Source organism: Rhinatrema bivittatum, chromosome 18 (genome assembly GCF_901001135.1).
Source record: "Rhinatrema bivittatum chromosome 18, aRhiBiv1.1, whole genome shotgun sequence".
Taxonomy (NCBI): Eukaryota; Metazoa; Chordata; class Amphibia; order Gymnophiona; family Rhinatrematidae; genus Rhinatrema; species Rhinatrema bivittatum.
Window position 1 is genome coordinate 50,255,007 of NC_042632.1, and position 19,239 is coordinate 50,274,245.

The window sequence follows — 19,239 nt, forward strand, 5'->3', positions numbered from 1 at the left end:
AGATGGAGTCGGGGGAAACAAAACTTTGAAGCCCTGCCTCATGACAGAGAGCGCCACCTGCAGTCCCTCGGTAATTCGCTGGCTCCAGCAGATGGGGAAGCAGATTTCCCATTCTTCGGGGGGGACGGGGACATCTGTGTCAGCAGCTGAGGGGTCCATGGGACCTCGCGAGGCGGCTGGATCTGCGGAGGGCCATGGGCAGGAGACCTTTTTAAGCAGGGACCTCAGAGATTCCCCTCCCCTGTTTTTTCCTGTGATTCAGGGGGACTCTGATGAGGGGGGGGGGGACTCCGACGACAGCCTTGAGGGATTTTTGCCGAAATTTATCCTCTTGATGCCTAAAGCCTTCCTGGCAAGGAAGGAGGCGAAGGAGCCTAAGAGGGCCTCAGGTGGGTCTGGGGACCACCTGCATCGTCTGGGACTGCCTCGGTTGGAGGTGGACCCCAGGGATGGGGGGGACTCCTTGGATGATCTGCTGGATGTGCCTTTGGACCACCAGGGGGGTGGTTCCAGATGCTGACCTGACTGTGGCATCAGGTTGTGGACCCGGTTGTAGCTAAGGACAACCCGAATCTGGATGAAATATCCGAGAAGGATGATCCTTGAGATGTCCGTTTATTTAAGAAAGTGGAACTATGCCCTCTTATTCCCCAGATCTTGGAGGAATTGGGGGTTAAAGTGACTCAGGAGGAGGCTTTTGGGGTTTTTTTCAGATTGTTTTTTGGGATTGTTTTGGGATCCAGTTTTTGGGGGTTTCCAACCCTGTAGCTTTCCCTGTTAGTCCGAGAAAGGGGTTTTGGGGTTACATATTGGTTGGGTACAGGTTGATACTCAGGGACTGCAGGTGGCACTCTCGGTTAGGTAGCAGCGCCTCAACGTTTTGTTTCTCTGTCTCCATCTGCTGGTAGGGATGTATAAACCCTCTTGTCTGGACTGATCTCTGGTAGTCCAGGAACAAAAATTAGCAGGTAAGAACCCATTTCCCTTTGTTTTGCTTGAGAGAGCAGACGAAATCTCATTGACTAATCCTTATGCAAGCGATGGTCTAGCGCTCTGGTAAAAGAAGTATTGATTGCTTGCTGTTGCATTGCTGCTGATCAAGCTTGTGTTTGCTTATCTTATTGCATGGCCAACCCATGGAAGACGCTTCCGGAAGACATCCACATTGAGAATAACTAATTGCACTAAAGACCTCAGAAAAAGCAGAGCACTGCAGCAGTCTCTAAATCTGTGTTGGGCTGGGCTGGATTTTAGTGCCCGTGGTAACAGGGTTCAGGAAGGAGCCCTGCAATGAATGGTAGGCGGGGTATTAAAATAGGAGAAAAAATCCCCAGGCAGTTGTGAATGAAAGGTCAAGGTGTCAGGATCCCAGTTCTGGTTCTGATTGAGCTAGAGGAGAAAGAGACAGTACTGGGTCTATTTATAAAAAAAAAAAAATGCATGCAGAGTCCCAGGTCATCTTTCTTAAGATGCAAGGTGTGCAGGGAAAGGAGCTCAGTGTGAAAACAGATGAATCAGATAATTTGACTCTAGGAAGTTTACAAACTTGTTTTTCCTTTTACCTAATAAAACAATTTCCTGATAGCTTTTCATTACAAAAAAAAAAATCACAGCCACAAACAGGTTTCTCCCCCTAATCTGAAATATTGAAAGAAGCAGGCAAATCCTTTATGGAATAAATTGCATGGGCTGCTCATTAACACCTGGACGTGTTGGGTTTTTATTTGGTCCACTCTTATTGTATCTGAATGCTCATTTGGAAAGGCCGGCTGAAAATCCCAAATTCCTATCGGGTCTGTTTCTTCTGCCGCCCCCTCCTGTAACCCTGCATGTTCGTCAGCGATATGCTGAATGCTCATTGTGTCCTTCCCTGGGGAGTGGGGGTCGCGTCATTGCATGGCAGTGACCTTATGAAAAAGGTAGCTATTTCAGGAATTGGGCAGAGCCAGGGCTCCGTTCTCTACCTTGCTGTCAGGTTTGAGGAACCAAAACCGGCAGTTTATCCACAAGGAATGGGGGCCTGGAGGTAACCGAGGTCGTGCTGGAAATATGAATGGTAAGGGGCTGCGTTTGAAAACCGGCAGTTCCGACCTCGTAATCTTCTGGGGGACATCGGCCTTTCCGACAGGAGCTTGTGCAACTTCTTTCTTTCTTTGTTTTTTGTTGTTTTTTTCCCCCCCCCCAGCGCCTGGTTGGAAGAAGACGATGACCCAATCATTGCTCGGGTAAATCGACGCATGCAGGCCATCACGGGCTTAACCTCGGACACAGCAGAATTACTGCAGGTATTTCAGGTTTGCCTTTTCTTTTCCTTACTGATCGGGTCAGCTGAAAGTCCGTGTTAAGACTCTACCCTTTTGCGGGCGTATCACTGTTTTCATAGCGCTCAGGGAAAACCGGCATTTCCTCAGATTTTGTGTCGGGCGTCGCATTCCTGACTGCCTACCTCGGAAGTGGGCTGCTGTTAGACCCCAGAAGAGTGGGTTAGCGAGGCATAGTAGGAAGAGCCTGAACAACCGGGGAGTTTCAAGCATGTCGCGCGCTCTCGCTCGCTCTCTCGCGCTTTCTCTCTCGCGCTCTCATCTCTCTCATCTCTCAATGCATGTGTGGTGTAGTTTATCAGAATCAAGAGTGTGCAAGGCCCTTGGTTCCAAGCAGCATTTCTGAAAGGTCGTGAAAAAGCCAGCATGCATCACTGCTGCATGCGTGGTGGTGGTGGTGGCGGTCTGTAAAATAGGCGTGTTTATCCTGAGAGAACAGTTGGATGCGTGCACTGATGCCCTCTCTTTGTAGGCGAGGACATGGCTGCACCTGCTCTGCCAGGAGATGGACTTCCCTTTTGTTTGATTAGTGGAAGATGCTACCTTTTTAGACCAAAAAGTTGCTGGGTTTTTTCAGTCCCAAGTCTTTGGAATAATTTATATGGACTCTGAAAGCTCGGTGTGTCAGTGCGTGCTGAGATCGTTTTAAAGATCGTTGTGCATTGCTTCTGTGCACAGGCAGATAATTTTCTTGCCAGAACCAGAATCTAGAGGCAGATAAGGCCCACCGGACCGTGTCATGTGCTCATCCTGCCTGCCTACTGCAATATCCCAGTCCCCACTTGATTTCCCTCTTTACCCTTGCTTCCCTGCTATTAATGATTCTCTGTACTTGTCCTGAGGTCCATATTCAAAAGTATTTAACTAACTCAGAAATTAGCCAGTTCAGTGAATGTCTGGGCACTTATCCAGCTCAAGTCTAGCCAGTTAATGTTAGGTGGCTAGAATTGAGCTGAATAAGTTAGGGGTGTTCCAGGGGAATAACTGGGAGAGGTTGAGTTAGCCATCCAACTCATCGTCTAACTCAGATATTCAGAGTTAGCAGGATGACTTAGCTGGCTAAGTCTGATCGGATCAAAGAGCTGACCTAAAGTTAGCCGGCCATTTTCAGTGGTGTGGCTGCACTGTTGAGTATATCTCAGTAGTTTACCCAGCTAACTTTTTGCTATCCGGCTATGTCTGAATATGGACCTTCCCAGGTTTTCTTAAATTGGTTACTGGTTTTTTTCCAGCCCCACTTTCAATGCTTATTCCTGTTCATACCCCCGAACAGTCCAGACAAGTGGGTTTATGCACCCCTACCAGCAGATGGAGGCAGAGAACAAAACTTGGTGGCACTTGGAGAGCCACCTGCAGTCCCTCAGTATTTCTGTGTCTCCAGCAGATGGTAGAGGTGCAGACCTTTAGTCTGTTAAAGTAAAATAAGATTAGATTGGTATTAGAGAGAAGATAGAAGACTGAAGATGGAGCTCCTAGACGTTCACAAAGGTGGTGGTGGTGGTAGTGGCTGCGGCTCTTAGAAGAGAAGGGATACTGTGGATGATTGGCTCATTTGGGTGAAGTCAGAGGTGGAGTTTCTCTGTTCCATTCGGTGAGTGATAAACCGGGCAAAGAGCCACCGGGAACCGTCCCAGTCCTTAGATTCGACACCCGGTTAGGCAAGGTGTATCTTACCCCAGAAAGGGTGCTCAAGTTGCAGTGGCAAGTGGTTTGATTGAGGACCTGTCGGGTCCCCAAAGTCTGGGATTATCTTCAGGTGCTAGGGTCCATGGCTTCTACGCTGCATCTTGGTGCCATGGGCATTTGCGCGCAGAAGGCACTCCTTCTGAAGTGGTGTCGTCATCTTGGCTTGGGTACAGGTCAATACTGAGGGACTGCAGGTGGCTCTCTCAGTTATGTAGCAGGGCCTCAAAGTTTTGTTTCTCTGCCTCCATCTGCTGGTAGAGATGCATAAATCCACTCATCTGGACCAATCTGTGGTATTCCAGGAATGAAAATTAGCAGGTAAGAACCAGTTTTCCTTTATGAACTATGTAATTGTTGCTTTTTTTTTTTTTCCCCCAGGTTGCTAATTATGGTATGGGAGGTCAATATGAGCCACACTTTGATTTTTCACGGGTAAGCATCTGTCGCTTCCATTGCCCTCTAAATTGTTAGGTTCCCACAAAAGCGTTAAAAATAGCATTAAGGATGAGGATGTACTATACACCCAGAAAAGCAAGGTGATTCTAAGCCATAGCATGCCCTAGTGCTTTACTTGTAGCATTCTTACGTTCAAGGTTGCTCAGAAACCAATAAAGCGGTTAACTTTCATGTTTTATTCATTGAATATGAGAGAGAATTTGGAAACCTGAGCGGTGTCGTTAGGTGATAGCTGCTTTTAGCCAAACTAATTCTGCCTGTAGCATTTCCCTACTAATCTCAATTAATGCGGTTCAGGGAGCTCATTTGGGTCACACACAAGTGAACTCTGCCAAGGATAGTGCAGCTGCTTTCACAGATTTTTTTTTTTCCCCCTCTCTTACCTGCCTTTTTTGGGCAGTTGTATTTTGGTCCTTTATTTTATAGCCAAAGTTTATGGGCCTTATACAAGTATAATTAATTTGGTCACTCGTGCAAGATTAAACACAAGTCGTCCTCTTTTATTTATTGCTAAAATAGCGCCCAATGCAGTGAATAGCAGTGCATAATATCTTTCTGTGACTCTAGCCTCAAGAACCCGTTAATCGTCGTCACCTCCTGTTCGGTTCAGAGGTGGAGTAAGGAAGAGGGTGCACGTTCTCCGTGTCCGAGCACAGCAGCTCCCTGGGAGCTGCCTATTTCCTCTGTTTTTCTTGCTGCGTTATGCCTGGAGAGATGGCAGGACGACTGCACACCCCGGATCTTGGGATGACATCTGTTCGCCTTTGCTTTCTTGGAGGAGAAGTCCATTACCTGCTGTTAAGTTCACTTAGAGAATAGCCACTGCCATTAGCAATGGTTACATGGAATAGACTTAGTTTTTGGGTACTTGCCAGGTTCTTATGGCCTGGATTGGCCACTGTTGGAAACAGGATGCTGGGCTTGATGGACCCTTGGTCTGACCCAGTATGGCATGTTCTTATGCTCTTATGATCCAGCTGGGGCTGAATTCTTCCATCTTAAGTGGCACGCCCCCCCCGGAGCATGTATTTTGGGTTTTGCTCAGATGGAAACTTAAAACCAGGGATTAAGTACTCGAGCCCAAAACTGTGCGTCAGAGCCCGCAGCAAGGGGTGAAGTTTTGCATAAGATGCAGACAGGGGTTTTATTTGTTTTATGGTTTTTGCTTTACTCTTCCGAGTTTTGGCCGGGGTCCAATTGCTTTCGTGTCCCGAATGGGCATTAATCTCAGCCAAAAGGCTGAGAAGGGGACTGTTCTCAGCTCATGGTCCGAACCTTACAGCTTATCTCAGGCAGAGAAGTGAAAAGGAACTGGCGGTAATTGCCATTGATGACCTTCCTCCATGATCTGCTTGAGCAGGAGATGATGACTAATATCTTGTTTTCCATATTCACTTGCGCCTCTTCCTGAGCTCTGTTTGCATGTCACCGGCAGCTCCCTCCTTCCTACCTACCCTCTCCGCCCCTGACGTTGTGGGACATTGCGATGGAGGGGGAACCCTGTTGCAGTGCTTGGTGAACTAAGGCTGCAACGGGGAACCCAGCCCTGCTTCTCTGGAGTCCTTATGAGCAGCCCCTTTCTGATGCGAGGCTCGGCCATTGCCTTTTGTATACGGTAATGCTTTGCTTTAGTGGGCAGAATCCTGTTTATGAACTGAAACCTCGGGCTGTTTGTTTTGAGGCTTTGCTTGAAGCCTGACATGTTAGAAGAGGTGGGTGTCACTGCTCTCACGTGAGCACATTACAGAGGAGAGGATGATCCTATTCCCCTAGCTACAGGAAGGCCCGCTTCATAAATCAAAGCCCCAGAGGCTTCAGTTCAGTGAGGATTTCAGCTCATCCTTGTGCCTTCATTTCTCTTCCTCTCATCACCTCCTTGTTTGTTTCCTGTCCTGTAGTAACAGCGTGCCTGCTGGCTGACGTTCCTTCTACCTGTGATGACTTTACACACATAAACCAACTTTCACTAATGCTGAGGTGTTTCTTCCACCTTGAAGTTAAGTTATTATGATATTAATATCATAATACTTATTGAAGCAGCAGTTCATTGGAGGCATTCTGTGGGCTTTTTGGTTTTGGTCTGGTTTTTAAAATTGCACAATTGACTCTTTCCCCCCCCCCCCCCCCCCCCCCGCCGAATAATAAATGTGAAAATGTGTTACCTTCGGTCTTGCACTTTGCTGCTTGTCTCTTCATGTGGAAATTACTGAGTCTCCCAAGACAGAGGCCCCAGGTCACCACCCAGCCTGCTAGCATAAAGCAATTGAACGTTTGGTGCTAGCGCCAAACCCCACGCGGCACTGTTTTGACCTCGGGAGCCATGCTTTGAACTGCTGCTGTAAGCAAATACTTTGCGTTATTGGGAACACCTCCATCCGATGTGAGCATTCAGGGATTTGGAGCTCAGTTCAGACGCCATGTGACTGAGCCAAAGACCATGTGGTGTGTTTCGAACTGGTCTCTGGGCTGGCCTTTCACCTCCGAGAACACAAAGCCCAGTTAGCCCCCAGACACCCCCGTTGATGACCAAATCAGAATAGAAGTTGCACTGTGTTGTTTGCTTTCCAGTTGGGTCATATTGGGTATTACAGTAGAAAAGAGAGATTTGCAACAACACAACATGCTCCGCTGTGCGTGTTTTGTGTTTGCAAGTTTGTCATGGCTAAAAGGTATAATCTCACAAATTTGACTGCACCTAAATTTTAATTAAGAAGAATTGCACTGAAGAAAACATGAAATAGCTTTAAAACTACTAATTTAACGAGCACAGTAAAGCGGCTAAATAATCTTTAAAAAGATGACGTCACTTCTTCTCTTTTTAAAATGAGGCTGATTTGATTCGTTTTAGAATCTGGGTTAAAGTTGTTATCTGTTGCAGCGTCCCTTTGACAGAAATCTCAAAACAGAGGGGAATAGGCTTGCGACGTATCTAAACTATGTAAGTACCCTTGTACCCTTGTTTCTCTCCACTCTTAATTTTTCTAGAAGGAGGAACCTGATGTTTTCAAGAGTTTAGGCACAGGAAATCGAGTGGCCACTTTTTTAAACTACGTAAGTATGGCAGCAAAAAAAAAAAAAAAAAGGGTTGTGTCACCGGAAAAATAAAACAAAATTATAAAAAGGAAAACCCATGGCATGAATGTCTTTAGAGCTTGCCATTTAGTCGGATGGTGGTTCTTCGACCCATACATGGAGTAGCACGATGCGTCCTGAACTTCACATACAAGTAAAAAAATCTGTAACTGTATGTTTGAAAATCCTCGATTTCTTCAACAAAACGCATTTTCGTGCACGTGGAGTCTGAAGGCATTCAGGGTGTATGGAGCTGGCCTAGCTCCCTAGCAGAAAAAGATGGTGTGTAATGCTGCCAGCCTTTCAGGCCAAGTCTCTTTCATGACCCTTCTGACCTACGGGCGGGAATAGATTGATATCGCACCTCTTGTGAAAGTCCTTGCAGTGTTTGCTGTGCATTGCCCTGGAAACATTTCGGGAGTAGCTTGTTATAGGCAGAGATGCTTTTTAAATGTTGTTCTGTTTTAACCCTCTCATATATGGACTGTTGAGAGTGCTATTTAAGATTTTGACAATTTTATTGTTTGCAAGAGCTTGAGTTTAACTCTGATTGCTCAGTTCAGGAATTCACACAGATTTACAGCCATATATAATATTTTCTTCTCGTGGGGGTTTTGTTAAATACAGGAGAGCTTTTTTTTTTGTTGTACTGAACAGAGTCCTAACTACCTAAATATTAGCAGGATAAGTAAACCCTGAGGTGACCGTAAATGTTTGATGGGGTTTAGTACCCTGGAATATGTGGTTTCCCGATGCCATTTCCTCGTTATGGTGCTGTGTATGGCAAACGTTTCTATCGGAGAAAATATGGTCAACTTTGCTGCTCCTGAGCCCCTACGTATCCCCATCCAGCTCAGTCTTTCAGACGGTGCCACACACCAAGGCTCTCCTGCAATCAAGAGCCCTAAATCCCGCCACTAAGGGGTCACCATTATGACTGACTCCATTTCTCCCCTCCCCCACAGCCTCTCTCCAACCCTGTTTGGCTTAGGGAGTCAAAAACCTGATCAGGTAATTGAACACAAGTTCTCCTCATGGCAGTGCACAGCTTTGCCACTGGGCCACTCCGTAAAATTTAATTTTAGCAGAATTTTGTCAGGACAATATTTGAATTGACAGTTTTCTTTCAGTGTTGATGCTGCATCTAGTTTGTTGTTTCCCCTGTGGTGTGGATCTCATGTAAATATCTGTGTCTTGCTGTTTCCAGATGAGTGACGTGGAAGCAGGGGGAGCCACGGTTTTTCCAGATCTGGGGGCTGCAATTTGGCCCAAAAAGGTAACAATGGTGTTCCTGGTTTCTGTAAGCTTTCCCTTCACTCTGGGCCACCAGCCTGCCACTGCAATCAAGTTCTGTCCCCATCCTGAGGCAGATTAATTACCATGGGCTCTGCTGATTTCCTCCTTCAGTTATATTGTAAACCGGCATGATGTACCCACGAATGTCGATATATAAAAGCTAATAAATAAATAAATGCACTTCAACTGTACCCTGAAGCTGGCCAATAGCTGTCGCCACTGAATGGTATCTGACTCCTCCCACCCGTGGCTGTGAGTGCTGCCTCCACAGCATCCCCAGTTGACCCGGGAAACAGAAGCCTGAATCTGGATTCGAATCTGGGCTCCTCAGCATGGCAGTGCACAGCGCTTACTCCTAGACCGGCCCAGTAAAAAAACAGTTGCAATAACTGAATTACAATGCACTTATTCAATAATATGCAGTGCAGGAAGCTTAGGAGACAAGATGAGGAGGGGGCATAGGGAAAAAAATGCCATTTTTCTTATCTTATATCTGTCTGTAAGTAAATATACATATAGATAAGAGGCTGGAGAAAACTACTTTTTCCTGCTCTCTCTCCTCTCCACACCCACTTCCTGTAAATTCAAAAAACATGTGCAGTGTTCAAAGGCACTGCTGTTCTCTTTTTAGCTATTTACACCGTATCCCTTCTGTGTGCAGTGGCCGCGAGAGGGTATATTTTATATTATGTCATAGAACACTCTACACACAATCTAGTAAAGCAAAATTTAGTTTGCTAAATTTAAGTTAAATATCTGGATAATAAATCAGCAAAGTAATATCAAAATTGAATACAGTATCACAGTAAGCCGTACCTAAATCAATACAGGTAAATAGAAAATGGACAGAAATAAAGATAGAATATTAATCAAAGAACAATAAAGAACAGAGCACCTCCCTTATATGCCCTCCTCTGTATTAAGCCAGTGTTCATAGAAACCTGGAAGACGCGGGCCCGGGGACTCTGAAAAAGAACGGCTCACTTTCAGCTCACCCAACTAAAATAAGCAAATGCAATGCGTTATATATCTCCTTCTGCGTTTCAATTTGCACTTCACCCAGGAAGGCATTTCAGCACCAGTCTTTTGATTTCCCATTTGGTAAAAGACACCAAACCTTTTTAACTTCTTCTCAGCTCATTGGTCTTTAGCCTTTGATCTTCCCAGAGATGTTCCTTGGGGCCATACCAGCTCTTTATCAGCTCATTGTTGCCAGAATGTCTCAGGAATGAAGGCAACAAAGGATGCTAGAGTCATGCCATTATACAATCTTTGTACTTAAATTATATGCACTATATTGATTCCTACTCATCACTCGTTAGAGTCTGTTCTGATCCATAGCTCTCTATTCACGCTACCAAGTCTTCCGGGGATCTAGCTAACCGTCCAAAATTATCCTTCCATGCGTCTTTAAGGTTTATCGGGGTAGCATTGTCGAGGTTTCTGATAATGAACACCACAGTACCCGATGTGCGTAGATCATTCTGATGGGATATGTCTAAACTGGAAAGTGCCTTCTAACTTTAAGCACTTATTTCATCTTTGAAAATAAACTTCAAATTGATATCTAATTAGCTTGCTCTCATTACTATCAGCAGGATCATTGTAAAATATATTTGCTAGTCCAGTTGTCCTAAGGCCTTGTACTGTATAGCTAAGCTTTTGAGGTTTTATAATCAAATGTTTCTGTCGTATGTGCTGATACAAAATGCCTTATTGTCTTGTGTGAAAAATCCTGAAGCCTTTGCCTTTCAGGTGCTGTTTTGCTATTTTGCTTTAGAAGGTCAAAGCTGTTGGTCCATTTGCATGGGTAGAAAAAAGGATCAGCAAATGTTAGTTATAGGGGATACCTTTTTTTTTTTTTTTTTGAGACTAACTTAATACATCCTTGACAAGCTTTTGAGCGTTCTCCTACTTGAAGACAGGAGGATATTGCTCAAAAGCTAGTCACAGACCTCTTGAGTTGATTCAGTGAAAATGTATCACCTACAGCTCGTTTGTCGGTCCTTATTTCTAAATACAGTTTAGAAGATGAAAGTCTGGCTGGATTCTTTGTTTGCTATAATTTTAAAAAAAGTCTCCCGTCTGCTTTCAGGGCACGGCGGTGTTTTGGTATAATCTTTTCCGCAGCGGGGAGGGAGACTACAGAACACGGCACGCGGCCTGCCCGGTCTTGGTCGGAAGCAAATGGGGTGAGTGACTGCTTCGCCTCGTTAGCTAACGTCACGCGCTCAGCGGTTGGAGAGCCCGCGTGAAGCCTGTGCGTCTCTTACCCGTGTAAAATGTGTCAGGAGGAGAGCGCAGATTTCCAAAGCTGTACCGCGTGCCTGCAGCCCTGCGTACAGGAGCGGCTGTGGAAGCAGCTGGCAGCAGGTTTGAGAACCGCTGGAACCTCACTAACTATATTTTTCCCACTGGGTGTCCTTCATCGGTGATATGGGTTCATTGCATTCCTGTGGCAGAATGATGCGGGTTAACAGGCGAAGGAACGTGGCACAATGGTGGGTTGTGGAGAAGGCGTTGCAAATGTGGATCTTACCCGCTGTCGTTACATTCATTTAGAGTTCTGGAACAACCCGTGATTCACTATCTTCCCCCCCCCCTTTTTTTTGGGGGGGGGGGGCTCGGCCGTTTTCTCTTGCTTTGGGTTTGCAAATCGAAACGGGCCTGTAATGGGTAACAGCACCATGAACCTTTATTTGGGACTCCCTTCCTCTACTCCTGTACAGCCCAGCTGTTCATTGCCAGTCTCCACGCCTCCCTTCAGAGCCTGGTACCGGGCACCCTGAGCCTGGCCACTGGTTGTCCACGTTGTGCAGTGGCTGGGATGTCGTCAGGCGGTCCCGACGAGCACATGCTGGGCTCAGGTCTGCAGTCTGACCGCACAGAGCTCTGCCACCAAGCCAATTCATACCGCTGATCACTTTTTCCCACCAAATTTCATACTATTTTTAAGTCACTAGAAGACCACCAAAGATATGTGGCTTTGTTAAAAAAAAAAAAAAAAAAAGGGTGATTTTCAAAGTGATGCACGTGCATAAAACCTGGTTTAGTTTGTGTAAATAGCTCTTCTAAAATTGGCCCTGCTTGCGTGCATAAAAATACTTGCACGTGCTTATACGTGCTCCGGAGGCGGGAAGAGAGGGGCACAGGGTGTTGGCAATTGGTGTGCCGACCTTTTGATTTTAAAATGTATGTGTGTAAGTTATGCCCTCCGAGGAGGCAGATGTGAATGCATGTGAGCGAGTTCTCGGCCAATTACCTGAGTGTTTTCAAAGTGAACTTGCATGCTAGAGTTCGTTTGAAGATTCTTGGTAAGGTCTGCATGTACAGTGTACACACACAGGTTAATTTTCAAAGGAGTTGCATGTGTAAAGGTAACATAGCAATTTTCAAAAGCCATTTACTTGTATAAAGTGCGCTTACACACATAAAACCTATTGACAATTGTTGAAATTCAAAGCTGGATATTGTGCCAGTTTTCAAAAGCCCACTTATACGGGTAAAGGGCATTTACACATGTAAGACACAATTTTAAGCATGTAAATGCTTTCGAAAATCAGGCCCATACACTTTAGCAGTGTGCAGGATGTTTGAAAATTACCCTCTAAATGTCTTTTAGTAAATTTTTGCCAGGCCTGGTGCTTTACGGATGCCATAAATCAATATTTTCTCTGAACTGTACTGTAATTAAACTCAACTTTATTCTTCGCTTATGAACATTATCTCAGAAAGGCTTATCGAATAAAATATCAAAATGCTTTTTTGCTGGGTATATATTTGACGACAGAAGTGCTGCCTTAATGATTCACAAAGCTTTGCTCCTCTCTTTCTCTCTCTCTGTGTCCAGGTGTCCGTCACTATTTCTGAAGCATTCATGGCTTGATTTATGCTGCTAGGCGCTTCATGTCAGACTCTCCACATTTCTAAACTGTAAGGTATTCTTGGATTGTGCTGGGTGCACTTGTAATTGTGTGTTGTGTTTTTCTTCACAGTTTCGAACAAATGGTTCCACGAGAGAGGACAGGAATTCTTGAGGCCCTGTGGGTTAACGGAAGTCGACTGAATTCTCTCTTGTTAGACTTCTCTCTCTCTCCGTCTCTCTATCCCTCTCTCTGTGTGTGCTGCCTTCAGGTTCACTCCTGACATCTGCTGATATACAAGGATATGCTCCTGAGGAGTGATCCTTCTGCTGTGAAAGAACCCTGGAACAGATGTTACCACAACTGTTAGAGAAACTGGCTGCTTTATGTACCATCCGTCTTTATCATTGTACTGCACTCGGTGGTGCTGGGTTGGTACAGGTTCAAGAAATATTCAACACCTTTTCTTGTGCCTTTCTGAACCTCAGCTGTTTTCATCATTAAATATTTTGTTGAACCAAAGTCCTGTTTTCACAGTTTAACAGTATTGGATTTCTGTTTTAGCACAATAATAAATGTTTTTAAAGATATGAAGTGTCTCATTGATTTGAAAATAAAGTGCTTATTTTTTTTTTTGCAAGACATGAAACACTAAAATATCAATATCCAAGAACTATCAATAATTTAATAACATAAGAAATTACCATAATGGGTCAGACCGAGGGTCCATCAAGCCCAGCATCCTGTTTCCAATCCCAGGTTATAAATACATGGCAAGTACCCAAACATTAAATAAATCCAATCCTACTAATTCCAGTAATAAGCAGTGGCTATTCCTTAAGTGAACCTGATTAATAGCAGTTTATAGACTTCTCCAGGAACATATCCAAACCCTTTTTAAACCCAGCTACTCTAACTGCCTTTAGCATATCTTCTGGCAATGAATTCCAGAGCTTAATTGTGCATTGAGTGAAAAAGAATGTTTCAATTTGTTTTAAATGTGCTACTTGATAACTTTATAGAGTGCCCCCTAGTCCTTGTATTATCTAAAGGAGTAAATAACAAATTCACATTTACCTATTCTAGTCCTCTCTTAATTTTATAGGCCTCTATCATATCTCTTCTCAGCCATCTCCTTTTCCAAGTTGAACAACCCAAACCTCTTTAGCTTTTCCTTATACAGGAGTTGTTCCATCCCCTTTATCCTTTTGGTCACCCTTCTCTGTAACTTTTCCAGTTTAACTATACCTTTTTTGAGATGCTGCAACCAGAATTGCGCACAGTATTCAAGGTGCGGTCTCACCATAGGGCAATACAAAAGTATTATGACATCCTCCTTTTATTCACCATTCCCTTCCTAACAATTCCTAATATTGTTTGCTTTTTGACTGTTGCAGCAAACTGAGCTGATGATTTCAATGTATTGTCCACCATGACGCCTAAATCTTTTTTTCCTGGGTAACTCCTAATATGAAACTTTAACATTTTGTAACTACAACATAGGTTATGTGCCTCACTTTGCACTTCCTCGCCTCTCTCACCGTGCCCCTATCCAGATCATTTCATAAATATATTAAAAAGCACCACTTCCAGTACAGATCCCTGAGGCACTCCACTGTTTACCTGTCCCCCCTGAGAAAACTCACCATTTAATCCTACTTTCTGTTTCATATCTTTTAACCGGTTTGCAATCCACAAAAGGACATTGCCTCCTATCCCATTACTTTTTAATTATCTTAGGAGTCTCTCATGTAGGACTTAATCAAATGCCTTCTGAAAATCTAAATACACTAAATCTACTGGCTCACCTTTATCCAATATGTTTATTAACCCCTTCAAAAAAACATAGCAGATTGGTGAGGGATAAATCCATGCTGTCTGTGTCCCATTAAACCATGTCTGTCTATATGTTCTATGAATAGTTTCCACAATTTTTCCCAGCACTGAAATCAAGCTCCCTGGAAGCTCTGGGAGAAGGTGTTCCTTTTGGGTTTGCTGTATACAAAACTGTTAACATAGTGTTTATACAAACAAATAAATGTTTTATAACCTCACATGTAATCGTGGTATGCTAACAGAGAAACTCTGGAAGAAGGTATACCAGAAGGAACACCACCTTCCAGCGTTTCTCTGTTAGCATACCACGATTAAATGGGAGGTTTATAAAACATTTATTTGTTTGTATAAACACTTTGTTAACAATTTGGTGTTTTTGTTCTCGCACATTGTGGTGGTTGTTTAAGATCAGTCGTCCCATGTGGTTAGGTTTACCATTGTATAGTTACAAAGCAAACACATTTAATAATGTCAGTTCCCTGTACGTACCCGGATCAGTCCAGACTCCTGGGTTATGCCCCCCCTCTAGCAGATGGAGACAGAAGTTTACAAACAAAACTCCGCCTATATCTAGGCTGGTGCCACCTACAGTCTGGCAGTCTTCTTCTGTCTCCTAGCAGGTGGAGAGGGTGCAAAACCTGCAGTCTGAGCTGAGGCCTAGTTTAAAAAAAAAAAAAAAAAAAAAAAAAGGAAGGTTTGATAAGTTGTTTGTTTTTGACTGGTAGAAAATTGTGAGGCTCGGACCGCAGTTGATTGCCTGCAGGTCCGAACTCGTCTCCTCCCGAGGTGGGGTGAGGTCCCGCGGGGGCCTTCCCTCCTGGGAGTTGAGCTCGCTGAGGGTGGGCTGAGGGCCCTTGCCAGCGTTCCTAGCCTGGGGGTGATACCGGGGAGCTCGGGTCACTCCCCCCAGGTGGTCCCGGAGCCGGTGGCGAACGGTAAAAAAAAAAAAAAAAAAAAAATTATTTATTTGGTTTGTTTTCTGCGCTGTCTCTCTTGCTTTCTCTCTTCTCTCCTGTTCGTTGGGTTCGCGAGGGGGAAGGGGATCGGCGCCGCGGGTAGCTGCTATTCTGGTTTTTTCTGCTCTGCTTGGGAGAGCATGCCGCGGCGGCCGGTCTGCAGGGCCTGCGGGGCGGCCCGTCGCCTCTCCCGGGACAGCCTTTGTTCAGGCTGCGTCTCGGGCGGCGAGGGCGGTTCATCGGGCGCTAGCGCAGAGGGGCAGCGGCTGCCGAAGGCTTCGGGACGTAAATCGGGGGCCGTAGGTCCGTTCCCGCGAAGCGCGGGAACAGACGCCATTTTGGCAGCGGCAATTTCAGCGGCGGGAAAACCCGCCATTTTGGGCTCAGCAGGGCCAGGTTGCGAGGCGCCCCCGTCGCCGGGGAGACCGGAGGACGTTCCTCCCGCTCTGTCCCCACAGAGGCGGGTCCCCGAGGGTGACCAGACTCCTGCTCTTAGCGATCCGGAGGAGGATCCGGATCGCAGCTCCTCTGACTCTTTTTCGTCGGATTTTGTGCTGGTAATGCATAAGGCCTTTAAGGCTAGCAGGCAGGCCAGGAAAAGATCGCGGGGAGCGCCGGATTTGGTTCGGGGACCGGACCCTAAGAGACGCGCCCGGTCCCTCCCGGTCTCGGATCCCCCGGGGGGAGCACGCCCGCTCCGTTTGGGGGCTCCGCGGGGGGATGCCGAGACGGAGTCCGAATCCGGGGATCCGGAGGAACTGGATCCGGATCCGCAGTCACAGCCGCGAGGCATTGACGGAGAAGGGGATCAGGGAGCCAGTGGGGCGAGTGGACTCCACGCCACCGAGGGGGATGACCCCAAGGTGGTGCGTCTATTTCGGCGCGATGAGTTGGCGCCATTGATTCCGGCGATCCTCGAGGAATTGGCGATAGATTTGCCACGACCGGAATCTCGCTTAGGGCGTACAGACCCCGTGGTGTTGGGGCTGAGGGGACCTCCGGCGTTTCCGTTGCATTTTTCGGTGTCCGACTTACTTTTTAAGGAGTGGGACACTCCTGATCTGGGGTTGAAGGTGTCCAAGGCCATGGATAAGCTTTATCCCCTGACAGAGGACGCGCTTGAGCTGTTTAAGATTCCAAAACTAGATTCGGCGGTGGCGGCGGTCACCAAAAGGACCACCATCCCGGTAACAGGAGGGACAGCTCTTAAGGATTTGCAGGATCGTAAGCTGGAGGTGCAGCTTAAGAAAATTTTTGAAGTCTCCGCGCTCAGTGTAAGGGCGGCGATCTGTAGCGGTTTCTCTCTCCGGGCAGGGCTCCGGTGGGCCCAGCAGCTTTCTGCTAACGAAGGTCTGTCACAGGAGGAAGCGCTGCAGGCGACTCGTCTGGAGGCGGTGATTGCCTATAGCGCGGATGCCTTTCATGACTTGCTCCGTTCGTCGGCACGGGCAATGGTCTCCGCGGTGTCGGCTCGTCGTTTGTTGTGGCTCCGCCATTGGGCGGCGGACGTCTCGTCGAAGGCTCGGTTAGGTTCATTGCCGTTTAAGGGGAAGTTACTTTTTGGTAAGGAACTGGAGGATTTGATTGAGTCTTTGGGCGAGAACAAAATACATCGGCTGCCGGAGGACAGGCCGCGATCAAGGGGGACGCCGTCCACGCGAGGTAGATTCCATGGGGGTCGTCGGCCCCGTAATGCGCGAGGGGCGGTCTCCTCTTTTCGCCACAATGCGGCTAGGCAGCAGTCATACACGCAGTCCTTTCGTGGCCACCGGTTTGGCAGACCCGGGACCGGGTCCGGAACCCCGGGCGGGAAACTGCCACAATGATGGGCGGCCGGCCCACTCTCCGGTACCGGTGATCGGCGGCAGGTTAATGCAGTTTGCCAGGGAGTGGGCCAAGATCACGTCGGATCAGTGGGTGCTGGATGTGATAAGTCGCGGCTACGCGTTAGATTTTGCACAGCGGCCCCTTCCCTGTTTCATGGTGTCGCCATGCGGGTTCTCAGAGAAGCGTCAGGCGTTCCGGGACACAATCCGGCATCTGTTAGCCCTAGGCGCGATAGTGCCGGTGCCGTTCCGCGAGCTGCGCGGCGGCAGGTATTCCATTTACTTCCTGGTGCCAAAGAAAGAGGGCACGTTTCGTCCGATCCTCGACCTCAAGGGCGTCAACAGGTGCTTGCGGGTCCCAAGGTTTCGCATGGAGACGCTAAGATCGGTCATCGCGTCCGTGAGACAAGGAGAGTTTCTCGCGACTCTGGATCTCACGGAGGCGTATCTGCACGTCGGAATCCGCGCGGACCACCAACGCTACCTTCGGTTCGCAGTGTTGGGGCAGCATTTTCAATTCCAAGCGCTGCCATTTGGTCTGGCGACAGCCCCGCGAACCTTTACAAAGATCATGGTGGTGGTAGCGGCTCATCTTCGCAAGGAAGGGTGTCTGGTGCATCCGTATCTGGACGATTGGTTGATTCGAGCGAAGTCCGAGCGTCTCTGTCGGTTGGCGGTACAGCGAGTGGTCGATTTGTTGCAGAACCTTGGCTGGGTAATCAATCGGGCCAAGAGTCGGCTGGAACCGTCGCAATCCCTGGAGTTTTTGGGAGCGTTGTTCGACACTCGGCGGGGCATGGTATATCTGACGCAGGAGCGCAGAGTCAAATTGCAGTGCCAAGCCAGGCAGTTGTTGGCCAAGCCCATGCCGGTCGTCTGGGACTACCTACAAATGGTAGGATCCATGACGTCCACGCGGGAATTGGTTCCTTGGGCGTTCGCGCATATGCGGCCTTTGCAATTGGCCTTACTCTCCCGCTGGAATCCGGTGTCGGAGCAGTTCCGTCTTCCGTTGCCGCTGCTGCATTCGGCTCGTTCCAGCATGGCCTGGTGGCTCTGTACCGGAAACTTGACCAAGGGCATATCGCTGAATGTGCCCTCGTGGACGGTGGTCACCACGGATGCCAGTCTGTACGGCTGGGGCGCGGTGTGTCTCCGGAGTTCGGTGCAGGGCACCTGGTCCCCGACGGAGGCGACGTGGTCCATCAATCGGTTGGAGACCAGGGCAGTGAGGTTAGCCCTGCGGGAGTTCTTGTCGTTGGTACGAGGCCGGGCGGTCAGGATTCTATCGGACAATGCGACCACGGTGGCGTACATCAACCGGCAAGGCGGCACCAGAAGTCTACCAGTGGCCGCCGAGGCACGACAGTTGATGACATGGGCCGAACGGCACCTGCAATGCATAGCGGCGTCGCACATTGCGGGCGTGGAAAACGTTCAGGCGGATTTCCTGAGTCGCAATCGGCTAGATCCCGGCGAATGGGAACTTGCGGACGTAGCGTTTCGGAAAATTTGCGCCAGGTGGGGAACACCTGTTCTGGATCTGATGGCGACGTACAAAAATGCCAAAGCTCCGCGGTTTTTTGCTCGCCGCCGGGAAACGGGGGCGGAAGGGGTCGATGCCCTCGCGTTGCCTTGGCCGACAGGGGTGCTTCTCTATGTTTTTCCTCCGTGGCCCCTCATCGGTCGGACGCTGAGGCGCATAGAACTTCATCCATCGCCCGTGATTCTGGTTGCTCCCGAATGGCCGCGGCGACCCTGGTTCGCGGATCTTCAGAACTTGGCGCTGGAGCCTCCCCTTCGGTTTCCTTATGTGCCGGACCTGCTACATCAGGGTCCCGTTTGTTTCGACCAGGTCGAATGCTTTTGTCTAGCGGCATGGCTTTTGAGAGGCGTAGGTTGAAGAAGCGGGGTTACACTGATGCGG

At 47.6% G+C, this 19,239-nt stretch overlaps 1 protein-coding gene across 5 annotated transcripts in view; it reads left to right on the forward strand.

Moving 5' to 3' along the window:
- Positions 1 to 13,284, forward strand: part of P4HA2 (prolyl 4-hydroxylase subunit alpha 2) — a 36,112-nt gene extending 22,828 nt beyond the window's left edge. For 2 of the 5 annotated variants that reach the window (XM_029583852.1, XM_029583850.1), the window contains exons 10-15: positions 2,186 to 2,285; positions 4,386 to 4,439; positions 7,449 to 7,514; positions 8,743 to 8,811; positions 10,927 to 11,023; positions 12,827 to 13,284. In XM_029583852.1, the coding sequence (XP_029439712.1) occupies positions 2,186 to 2,285; positions 4,386 to 4,439; positions 7,449 to 7,514; positions 8,743 to 8,811; positions 10,927 to 11,023; positions 12,827 to 12,897 (457 nt within the window). In that variant the 3' untranslated portion in view covers positions 12,898 to 13,284. The other 3 variants (XM_029583854.1, XM_029583851.1, XM_029583853.1) reach the window with 3 other exon arrangements.
- Positions 13,285 to 19,239: the final 5,955 nt, after the last annotated feature.